Raw genomic sequence first — 12836 nt, 5'->3', positions numbered from 1 at the left:
ACTACACTAGCGATGGTGGTGCTGCCACAAAATTTGGAATATTTTGACTGCCGGGATAGGAAGCTTTCAGCTACAGGTAATTACATGAAAAGTATGTGTAAAATCTTATTTTATTATAAAAGTGTCATTTTTGAGAAGTAGAGGGTAAAGTATCTGGTATCTAGCCATGCTGATAGATATGGCAGCAGCAAGAGTCTGCCTCTCAGAATCAGCAAGTTCAGAGAGGCAATGCAGTCATTCCTGTCTCAATAGGAAGAACCACCTCAGCAGTGCCAAGTCATACTGGGTCACCTGTCATCCTTGGAGAAGCTGGCCCCTCATGAGTAGCTTCACCTTCATTCTGCTCAGTGGAGAATGAAGGAGTTTTGGTCTGGGGAGTCCCCATTCTTCCAGATGCCTTTCTCAGAGGAAGGAAGGAAGGACTTATCCTGGTGGTTCTAATCCGGAGATGCTTCTGTTTGTCGATACATTGACTGAGGATAACACACACCTGGAAGAGTTGCTGGTTTCAGGTGTGTGGAACCAGGACTTTAGTCAGCTCCACATCTGGATCTCAAGGTGGCATTTTTGGCTCTACAAGATGTTCAGGATCCGGTGATTGGGGGCACTCCATGGTGTTTATATCAACAATACAGTAATACCTCAATCTTACGGTATTCGAGTTGTGCGAATTCACAATAGCACAAACTTTTCATTGGAACATAACTATTTATCATACAATAGTATTTCAGAGACATGCAAAAGCAAATGCAACATTTTCAAACTTGAAAAAACCTGCAAAGGTGTTTGTTTAATCCCATGTGTGATTTATAAGTTTTCAAACTTTTATGTTTTAATTAAATTACATTGAATAATGAAAATAATAATATAATTCTCTCTCTATCTCTGTCTCTCTTTCTCTCTCTCTCTCTCTCTCTCTCTCTCTCTCTCTCTCTCTCTCTCTCTCTCTCTCTCTCTCTCTCTCTCTGTTGTATATCTGTAATCTTCATACGCTCCTATAGTTTTACCAACCATTTTACTTTTTTTTCAAGGGCAATCTATTAAGCTAACTTTTAAATGAAATTACAGTAACTTTAATTTTATTCAAAAGTTAACTTAATACTTATGGAGCATGATTAAGGTCATATTTAGTGTTTAAACTCTGTAAGCAAGCATTTATGAGCATTTTTAGAGACTGTCAAACTTACTGGAATATCCTCTTGCATGAGGTGGTCTACAACCTAACCTTGTTTAAGTACAGGGTATTACTGTACAACTATACAGTATTGGCATAGGTCAACAAACAAAGGAATTGGTTTCCCTTCAGCTCCAAATGTTGAGGATGCAGGTTCATGAGTGGGCAGTAGCACGATCAGTAGAGCTGTCAGCCAGGGAACCATATCATAGTGGCAGACAAGCTCAGTTGCCAGGGTCAGGAGATAGGGGCAGCATGGTCCCTACACCCAAGACATTACAGAAAGATTGTTTAATATTTTGTGGCTTACTAGCTATAGACCTCTTTGCAACCTTGCACAACAGAAATTTCCGTTGTGCCAGACCCATGGACAGCAATAGAAGACACTTTCCAACACCCATGAGACAATCTCTAAGGCCTATGTTTTTCCTCCATTTTGTCTGATTCATTGGGTGATCAGCAGGATCATGATCACCCCAAATCTCATATGACCCTGGTTGCTCCCGAGTGGCCACATGCCGAGTGGTATCCAGACCTGCTAGCTCTACTTCCCTAGGTACCAGCCAAGATAAATTCCCCCTTGCTGTGCCAACTGCTCGCAGAGAGGTATCACCAGACTGTGAAAGGATTGTCACTTCACGCCTGGAGACTATCCAGTGTCTCTTGCAAGCGAGAGGTTTTTTCAGCCACTTTGCACTAGGGGAAATGGGTCATCTTCTGTGATTGGTGTCATTGATGGGGTATCTTTCCAGTCGGAGCTCCTCTTCAGCAGGTAGCAGACTTTCATGTCTTTCCTCACTGAAAGAAGTTTCTCTCCATCTCATCTATCAGGGGCTGCAGAGCTGCCCTTGGACTAGTCCTTTGCTTGAAGATTGTCGACCTCTCTTCCCTGTGGGAGATCTCCATGCTGTTGAGAAGCCCCCAAGTGGGATGTGACTCTCGGCTTACGGAGCGTGACTTGTGCACCCTTGCCTTTACAAGAGTCATCAAACAGGGATCTGTTCTTCAAGACCGTGTTCTTGCTTGCCCTGGCATCAGTAAAGAAAGTTGACAAACTTCATGGACTTTCCTTCCATGTTAAACACTTGAGGGGATGAGGATCTGTCATGCTCGAGTTTGTCCCAGAATTCATAACGAAGACTCAGAATCCATCAGTTCCTGGCACTAAATTCAATTACTTTTCCATCCCCTCCTTAGATGACTTTGCTGGTAGTGATCAAGACGATATGCTACTGTGTCCAGTTCAAGTGCTGCGGTACCATCGTAAGAGGCCTCAACATCTCCGGTCTGAGTGTCAATGACTTCATTAGTACTGGCTCAACCAAGAAAAAAAGTGTCCAAGAACAAGATTTCTTGTTTTTTGGCTTCATGAGACAATCAAATAAGTGTACTCTACTTCTAACGAGGTAGATAAGAGTACTTTTTGAGTAAGAGTTCGCGAAGTTAGGGGCATTGGTCCGTCCCTTGCATTCTGGAAGGACCTGTTGGTTCCTTAGGCACAAAGGGTGGGAGTGTGTGCTTGAAAAACTACATTCACAACCTTCTACCTTTGGGTCCATGGACACCTTTTCCTAAGGTGCTGTGGTGGCTGCTCAACAAGTTGTGTAGCTCACCCAGCCCTCCTAGAGGGACTGGTAGCATCTTGCCTCAGGTGTTTGGTTACAAAGAGAGTGTAGGGCAGAGGGAAGGTTGGCAAACTGTTACGTGCTGGATGGGCGTGCGATGCAGGTGAGCTGCATAACTGAGTACGGTACTGAGTCTATAATCTAGAAGTTTGTAGATTAATAGATGCAAGTCCATCCCATCTCTCTAGCAGAGGGAGAGAGGGGCTGACAAAACAAAACTCATTGGTTTTATTAACCTTTTATTGTCTTTGACACTATGGGTTCATCCAGACCCTTTTTGAAGTAAGGATGCTATACATGCCCATTCATTTGAAAGGGCCAGAAGTCTGGCTGCTGAACATCACATAAGCTCAACAGGTTAGAGGCACGGGAGGGAAGGACTCCCTCCTCTGCTCTGCATGACCAGGAAGGAGGCCCAGGTGAGTTGAGCTACTTGTCAGTCCAGAGAGTTACTCAAAATCCTTCCACCAAGAAGGAAAACTCCTTATGTAAAGAACGAAGGTTTGTATTTGTTTAGGAACAAATGTTTTAAGTAATTTTTATTTTTCTGAACATACAAACCTGAAGGTGTTTACATAAATGGCCCACCTCAAGCCACCCCTCATTCTGTCACCCAAGCTGAAAGGTTGAAGTGAATGCATAAGGATGTGGGTTGAACAGCCATTTACCTAGCTTTCACTGCAGTTACATATATCCATTTGTAAAAACCTTTAGGGTTGTATACTAGGAAAAATGGAAATTACTTTAAAAATGTGTAGTTTTTCCACCTTTACAGGATTGAAAACCAAATGGCTTTTTACTGTATTCATTTTTTATTTATGTATGTATATATACATCTAGAATCTGGTGTGCTGGAATTAAATGTTAATATATTGCCAAGTCGCAAACCATGCATATGCAGATACACTAATCAAGAAAGTGTTGCAGTATGAAGTTTTCATAGAGGTACAGTTGACTCCCGCTGTTCACAGACCATGCATACCCATTATTTGTGGAAAGTTTGTTTATTCTTCACGGTGTTTTTTACTGGGAAATATTATTGTCTTTTAACTATCGAAATAGGCATTTCTACGGGCTTTTCGAAGGGTTTTAAGTATTCGCAGATTTTAGCTATTCTCAGGGGTATGTACCCATCCCCCACCTGTGAATACAGGGATCCACTTTATACAAACCCAAACCTTATATCAAGCCAAAAGAAGTGCTTGGTGATGGCATGTGAGTGAGGGGAATTCCCTTACTCTTCCTATCCACTGGTTAACTCATTTCCAATGTGCAGTGAAAGATACTCCTTTATAAAAAGCTATGTATAGCTGGATCACATATAATTAAGCATTTGCTATGTACTGTACCCTTCCTGCTGTTACCCACAAAATTCTTATGCTGGCCTCTTCCATTTTCTATTCCTGGCCTTTGATTTGTTAATATGTTCATAAGTAATACTGTAATGCTAAGCTAAGAATGTTAACAGATGTGAGGTGGTGGGTGTCAATATTAACTGGTAATCTATTGTTGCATTGTTGCCTCAGGAATGTTTTGATGTTGTGTCCGGACAACATTTGGTAGGATTGTATTCATGTTTGGAAAGAAATATCGAATGAATGCTTTGTAAATTGGCCTGAGATCTTTATTGGAACCTAAATTGAATTTTATTTATATTTTGCTTTTTCAGTTCTGGCATTGTTTCCTAACTCTGTGTTGCATTCTTTGATTTCAGATTCTCCCTCAGAAGAGCCTTCCTTCCTTCGTCAGTTTTGATTAGCATCAGGATTTTGGGAATGCATGTTGTTTAATGGTATTACATGGAACATTACCAATAGCAACTCTTAAAAGTGTCTGAGACAACAGTGAATTAATGTATGCGTATTTAAAGAATTTAAACAAGTAAAAACTGTTTTTAATATTAGATTCATACATCAGCAGTGAAATCTGGTTGTAGTCCTTCAAGATATTGTATTTAATTCATAACAGATTTATTTGGTAATTGTAAACAAAATTGTGTTTAGAGTTGTGAATTGAATGCATTTTCATTACAGAACAGGACGGGATAAAAGGCTAAAATGAATCCAGAACGTTCTTTAGAATTTCCTTTGAAAAGGGAAAATGAAGGTGCATTATCACTACCTTCCATAAATCAAGAAACCAGCAACTTGGCTGCCTTTAGTGAAACCAGTGATGGTGACTTTTGGTCTTTGGATCCATTGATGGACATCAAAATAGAGCCAGAGGAATTCTGTGAGTCTAATGTAGATGAATATTCATATGAAATTACTTCAATAGTGAATGAAAAACATCCACAAACTTGCAAAGAGGAAGTAAAACAAGAAAGAAGGATTAGTGACAATGGAGAGGAGCCTTTCAGATCCACTGACTGTGAAAAAGCATTTTACAAGAAAATTAATCTTAGAAGTGATATCACAAATCCTACCAGAGAGAAAGCATTCATATGCAGTGACTGTGGGAATACATTTTCATTGAAACGTAATCTTATAGTTCATATGAGAATCCACAATGTAGAGAAGCCATTCATCTGCAAGGAATGTGGGAAAGCATTTTCCCAGAAATCAGCTCTTACACTTCATATGAAATTGTATACTGGAGAGAGGCCATTTGTGTGCAAGGAATGTGGGAAAGCATTTTCCCAGAGAACAAGTTTTACATATCATATGAAAATCCATACTGGAGAGAGGCCATTTGTGTGCAAAGAATGTGGGAAAGCATTTTCCCACAAAAGAAATCTTACAGTGCATATGAGATTGCATACTGGAGAGAAACCATTTGTGTGCAAAGAATGTGGGAAAGCATTTTCCCAGAAAACAAATCTTACACATCATATGAGATTGCATACTGGAGAGAGGCCATTTGTGTGCAAAGAATGTGGGAAAGCATTTTCCCAGAAAACAAATCTTACAGGTCATATGAGATTGCATACTGGAGAGAGGCCATTTGTGTGCAAGGAATGTGGGAAAGCATTTTCCCACAAAAGAAATCTTATAGATCATATGAGATTGCATACTGGAGAGAGGCCATTTGTGTGCAAGGAATGTGGGAAAGCATTTTCCCACAAAACAAATCTTACACTTCATATGAGATTGCATACTGGAGAGAGGCCATTTGTGTGCAAAGAATGTGGGAAAGCATTTTCCCACAAAACAAATCTTACAGATCATATGAGATTGCATACTGGAGAGAGGCCATTTGTGTGCAAAGAATGTGGGAAAGCATTTTCCCACAAAACAAGTCTTACAGATCATATGAGATTGCATACTGGAGAGAGGCCATTTGTGTGCAAGGAATGTGGGAAAGCATTTTCCCAGAGAACAAGTCTTACATATCATATGAAAATCCATACTGGAGAGAAACCATTTGTGTGCAAAGAATGTGGGAAAGCATTTTCCCAGAAATCACATCTTACACATCATATGAGGTTGCATACTGGAGAGGAAAAAGAAACAACTTGATAAATTAAATCGGTTAAGGCAGAGATCTCTCAAATGACCAACCATATGAGAGATCCAAATCACTCACAAAATCTGCCCAAGAAAATAAGGAAAATGAAGAAATACAGAACAGGGGATGAATAAATGAGTGAAAAACTGGCAGAACACCAAGCCAATATAAAGGCCCTAGCTTCACAAATAGGAAACATATAACAGAAGATAAAAGCAAAACAGATAAATAGGCAGTTTGGTGAAAATCCAAAGGCTGTGTATAGAAACATTACGAAAGAAAGTGTGGAAGTACGAACACCACCGAGCAAGGAAGACCTAGAGAGATTTTGGAAGCCACTGTTTGAAGACCCTAGACAACACCAAGAGAATTCATGGATTGACACCATTAGGCAGAACAGCCAGAAACAGCAAATGCCATCAATAAGGTTCACCATCGAAAAAGTAACAGAAAATAAAAGAATATAATAATTTCAAGATAACAGTAATAGCAAGATCCCAAATTTCTGGCTAGAAAAGATTACAGCACTACATCACACTCATGCACAAGCCCTTCTCAAGAGTGGCTCACAACAACAAAAACCCATCTGCTGCCTACAAATGGCTCACAGGAGTCATAGCAGATGAGATCTGTGAACACCTAGATCAAGGCAAATAATATGGAAAAAGAACGAAAGAGATGCACAAGAAACAAACTAGGCACTAAAGATCAACTGCTAATAAACAAAACAATATTAGAAGATTGTAAGAAAAGGCAAAGGAATCTTAACCCTCTTACGCCGACTGGATGTATTTTACGTCGACATTTTTTGTGTCCCGTGCGCCGACTGGACGTATTTTACGTCGACTTACAAAAGATTTTTTTAAATTTCGCGGAAAAATACTTATAGGCCTACCAGCCTAAAACTTTTGAATCACGCACCTTGGGGGATGCTGGGAGTTCACGGATCAAGGTGTTGTTTTATTTACAATCGTTACGCAGGCGCGCAAGCGCGAATTTCTTTCTTGCCGCACTAAAAAGTATCTGTGACACATCTCGGAAATTATTTCGTCACTTTGACATAATTGTTGTACCATTGTAAATTAGCCGTTACATGAAGTATTATATATGAAAATGTGTGCATTTTTATGCAGAATACAACAATAAAATACTCATGATTGTAGCTTTTATCAGTTTTGAGATATTTTCATATAAATAACGATAATTGCCAAAATTTCAACCTTCGGTCAACTTTGACTCTACCGAAATGGTCGAAAAACGCAATCGTAAGCTAAAACTCTTATATTTTAGTAATATTCAAGCATTTACCTTCATTTTGCAACAAATTGGAAGTCTCTAGCACAATATTTCGATTTATGGTGAATTTATGAAAAAAACATTTTCCTTACGTCCGCGCGGTAACTCTTCCGAAAAAATTATACATGCGATTGTGGTAATGTTTGCACCATTTTAAAATTAGCCGTTATATAAAGTTTTATATATGGAAATGTGCGCAATTTCATGCACAATACAACTAAAAACAACCCATGGTTGTAGCTTTATATCAGTTTTGAGATATTTTCATATAAATAACGATAATTGCCAAAATTTCAACCTTCGGTCAACTTTGACTCTTCCGAAATGGTCGAAAAACGCAATTGTAAACTAAAACGCTTATATTCTAGTAATATTCAATCATTTACCTTCATTTTGCAACAAATTGGAAGTCTCTAGCACAATATTTCGATTTATGGTGAGTTTATGAAAAAAATAACATTTTCTTTACGTCCGCGCGGTAACTCTTCGCAAAAAAATCATACGTGCGATTGTGGTAATGTTTGCACCATTTTAAATTAGCCGTTACATAAAGTTTTAATTACAAAAATGTGCTCAATTTCATGTAGAATACAACAAAAAATAATTGAAGGTTGTAGCTTTTCTCATTTTCGAAATATTTGCATATAAATCACGATAAATAGAAAAAAAACCACGTTCGGTCAACTTTGACTCTACCGAAATGGTCGAAAAACGCAATTGTAAGCTAAAACTCTTACAGTCTAGTAATATTCAGTCATTTATCCTCATCTTGAAACAAATTCGAAGTCTCTAGCAAAATATTTAGATTTATGGTGAATTTAAAAAAAAATCTTTCCTTCCCTCCGCGCGTGGATTCTCCGCCACAAATCTCCGAAATGCGTAGGTCCCATTCTCGGAATATTTGCTCCGTTTCATATTAGGCATTTCATAGAGTTTTATATATGAAAATGTGCGCAATTTCATGTAGAATAAAACGAAAAATATTTGAAGGTTGTAGCTTTTCTTATTTCCGAAATAATTGCATATAAATAATATATATATAAAAAAATTTGACATTTGGTCAACTTTAACTCGTCAGATATGGTCGAAAACTGCAATTGTAAGCTAATACTCTTACAGTATAGTAATATTCAATCATTTGTCTTCATTTTGAAAGAAATTGGAAGTCTAGGACAATATTTAGATTTATGGTGAATTTTTGAAAAAAATATTTGTTTACGTCTGCGCGTTACGAATTCATGCATTATTTTGTGATAATATTTTCTCTGTGTTGCTTTTATCGTTTTACAATGTGTTATATACCAAAATGATCGCAATTTAGTGTACATTACAACGAAAAAAAGTAACTTGTTACCTTTAACCGTTTTGCGCACAGCGCGATTTGAATACAATTATATATGAAATTTTGTTTTTTTGCTATCATATATCGCATTATTTATATATGATAATGATAATTTTTTTCATTTATGATGGTTGCATACTAAACTTCAGCCAATGACAAAAACAGGAGCCAAAAATGAACTCTTATTCTTGAAAACTAAGCGCGCTGTGATTTTTTGAAAAAAATAAAATTTTCCGCTTCCGCCCTCACTCTGAAATACCTCCGGCACACGGGAGACATTTTTTTTTTACCGCTTCGGCGTAAGAGGGTTAATAAGGCTTGGATAGATTACAAGAAGGCATTTGACAGCGTACTGCACACCTGGGTACTCAAATGTTTGGAACAATATAACATCAGTGAGGAAATAAGATCTTTCCTGGCAGCACAGATGAATAAGTGGAAGACCATTCTCTGTCTAAAACATTCTGAGGGCCAGATAGTAATTCCAGACATAAAGATCCAAAGAGGAATATTCAAGGGTGACAGCCTCTCACCACTTCTATTCTGCTTGGCCATAGATCTGCTCAGTAAAATCTTGAACAACATTAACACTGGCTATGACCTAAGCAAAAGCAGAAAAGAGAATAAAAGAGTGAACCATCTGCTCTTCGTGGATGACCTGAAGTTGTTTTCAGACTCAGAAAAAAAATTAGAAGAACAAGTTAAGACAGTCCACCAATTCTCAGATGACATATGCATGGGATTTTGGGTTGGACAAATGTGCCAAGAGTACATTAAAGAGGAGGAAGAAAGTAACATTAGAAGGTATAAAGGTAAAGGAAGGCATATTTGTTGAAGACCAGGCAGAGGAGTCTGCATATAAGTACTTGGGAACAGAAGAAAACACTGGTATAGAACACAAGAAAGTGAGAGAAAAGATAAAGAAAGATACATCAGCCACTTAAAGAATTAACACCAAAGAACAAGATCACTGCCATATACCAGCTGGTGATACCAGTGGTGACATATGCTTTTGGCACTGTAGACTGGCCACAAGGTGAGTGAGACCGGATGAATATTAAAACCAGGAAGACACCAGTGTGTGGACAGAATATACCTCCCTCGCAGAGCAGGTGGATTAGGCCTGACTGAGATCAACCAGGCCTACAGAGCAGCAATAGTAACTATAGGGCAGTACTTTAAAAGCTCTGAGGACCAAAACATCGAAAAGGTTGCCCAACACCATAATGGAGCCCTGAGCCAACTAACATCAGTAACAAAACAGGCTAAGAACTTCGCAGATCTGCTAGAAGATAAAGGAAGACCAGGCAGAAATACAGTCACAGAGAGGAGAGACTTCGAATGGAAAGGTGGAAAGACCATGGAAGAGCAGGAAGATTTCAAGAACTGGTAAAAAGTGTCATAGACAACAAAGCATCTCTCAGTTGGATAAGAAATGGAGTTCTAGGTTATGATGGAGAAAAACTGATAATAGGAGCTCAAGATCAAGGCTTCCTAACAAACGGCTTCAAGAAAATGGGGGGCATATCAGCAAATGATCCATGTAGGTTTTTTCATGCAGCGATTGAGAGTGTTTGTCATCTAATATCAGCCTGGTAGACTCTGCTTGCCCACCACAACAAAATATGTAAAGTGTACAGAATTGAAGTGAAAGGAAAAGTGTAGGAGCATGAACCAGATCCATTCAACTCCAATAGGGCTGTTACCATCTTTTATGACAAGGAAATTCCAACAGGAAGATATATAGAAGGAGGTGCTATGAGACCTGATTTTGTGATCTGGAACAAGGAGGAATAAACAGCAAAGATTATAGATGTGACAGTACCCAGTGACTGGAGGAGGGTCTCACTTAAAATGCAGATGAAGGCTCTTCATTTGCAGAGTCTTTATTAGAAGTCAAGGCAGAGCCAAAGTATTTTGGATAGAGTGAATTTGTTGCAAAATGGTTGTGTAACATTTATGCATAGGTAAAATAAATGACTTTTAGTTTTTTCTTACAATTGTTTTCAATGAACACTGTAGAGTGCTAGGTTAAGAAATTTTCCTTTGCCTTCTCCACTTTTCTCGTTCCTGTGTATTTTTTGCATGATTTCCAAACAAAGAATTAGTATTGTCTTTGGCTGACATGAAGTTTTCTTCCTTTTGTTATTCAGCATTGTGCATATATGCACTTGTATATGTAGTTGTAAGCTTGAATATTTCCATGAAATGTTATTCTTAGTGGAAATAGAAAGGATTGATATCTTCATTAGACTTCAATGAAATTCAGGTGCAGTTTTATTTGATTATTTTTTATATGTTCTTGGTTTTAATCTTCTACAAAGAATGTGCTACAGCATTTGTAAGTAAATCCTAATGCCTTGTATTACCTCACTAAATACTACAGTGGACTGTGTAGTATTTTGTTTTAGGTTAACCTGTCTGAGGTGTTATGTAAATGACTAAAGTATTGTGTTATTCTGATTAGATTAAACCGCTTTTTTTATTTTGTTTCATTGTATAAACTTTGAAAATATCGAAAAATAATAAAAATGTTTCATACATAAATAAAATTTTTCATTTGACCCTGTTAAAACTTAAATAATATCAGAATAATATTTTACACTGCCAAAAGTGAATGAATGCACCATGACGTGGTCTGAATGCACCGAGCATCTGGTCCCAGTGCACCTCCTCCCGATTGAAGTGCATCTTTCCTTGTGGTCCCAATGTACCAACTTCATTCACATAACAGCTGCCCTTTGGTGAACTGTATAGATGAGTATACTATTCACTTTGCAGGATTATTTTCTTTGATAAAGTGATTCAGTTTTAAAAGTCTGAATAAAAAAAAGAATATTACAAAACCAACAAACACATCCTGCTATAAGGAAGAAGTTTAAAACTTGACTACCTTACTAGGTGGGTACCTCTTACTTCAAACTGCAATCCTAACTTTTTCTGTAGCTGGTGGTTAACCTCTAAAAGAAATTACTGTGCTAACCACTCCTTGAGACCTGTAGAGGCTGTTCTGCAACTTGTGTAGCTCATCCGGCTCCTTTATCAGGGCAAGGTTGCATCTCGTCTTAGACGTGTAGTTGTGGACATGAGAACGAATGTGGGAGTGACTGGCTTCTCCTCCTTCAGGCAGAGAGTGGATCCGGCCATCACATGCTGGAACTGGTGATCGATGCCAGAAAGTTTTGCAATGGAGCAACCGTTCTATTCACCTTTATAGAGTATAGAAGCAACCGCCCCTTTCTCTAGCAAGGGGAGGTCCCTGACAATAAGACAAACCCTCTGCCTTACAAGTCTTTTAACTCTCAGATTCATCCCAACTTGATTTTGTGTGGGATTACGTTTCTTCCTTCATTCGAAAAAGCCCAGAAGTCAATTCATCAGAGACAGACTTCTTTTACCTGAAGATCTCTCGAAGACTGAGTTTATCTTGATGCTTGCATGGTTTCTGCATAATGAAGTGTGGGGAAAAATATCTAAACTATTATCATGACACTTGGGTTGAGGAGGATGTAACCAACACCTAGTTCAAGTACCTACTATTATCCCAAATAGTTGAGGCTATGACTGAAGGCATATTGACAGCAGACTTGATATGCAGTAATAAGCCACAAAAAATTTAGACCTCTGGAGACCTGATCTGAATCTCTAGATGAAACCAAGTAGCATCTTGTTAGAGATTTTAAAGCTACTTATTATCCCTTGCCATACGGGTGACAAAGGCAACCCTTGTTACTTTGTTTCAGAACTACAGTAATAAATGAACATTGTAGGTGGTAAATATAGTTGCTAGTGGATATTGTTATGCTAATTTACTGAATATTGAGACTTTAGTTTCACTGTCCCAACCTTCATTTAACCATTAGTGCCACCGGTCTAGTTGGTCTTTATGAACAAATCTGTGTGGAAGATTAAGTGTTGGAATAAGGTACCTACTACAAAGCCATATTACGGC

The 12836-nt window shown here is 38.3% G+C and overlaps 1 protein-coding gene across 1 annotated transcript in view; it reads left to right on the top strand.

Annotated features, from left to right (window-relative positions):
- The window catches only part of LOC135214720 (zinc finger protein OZF-like), a 100201-nt gene extending 88845 nt beyond the window's left edge, over window positions 1–11356 (top strand). Inside the window, exon 3 of the mRNA XM_064249048.1 lies at window positions 4514–11356. Coding sequence (XP_064105118.1) covers window positions 4857–6257 — 1401 coding nt within the window. The 5' untranslated portion in view covers window positions 4514–4856 and the 3' untranslated portion in view covers window positions 6258–11356. The remainder of the gene's footprint in view (window positions 1–4513) is intronic.
- Window positions 11357–12836: the final 1480 nt, after the last annotated feature.

The sequence above is a fragment of the Macrobrachium nipponense genome, chromosome 46, assembly GCF_015104395.2.
Source record: "Macrobrachium nipponense isolate FS-2020 chromosome 46, ASM1510439v2, whole genome shotgun sequence".
NCBI classification, from domain to species: domain Eukaryota; kingdom Metazoa; phylum Arthropoda; class Malacostraca; order Decapoda; family Palaemonidae; genus Macrobrachium; species Macrobrachium nipponense.
Note: the sequence above shows the minus strand (reverse complement) of the source record. Positions and strands in the feature narration are given on the sequence as shown.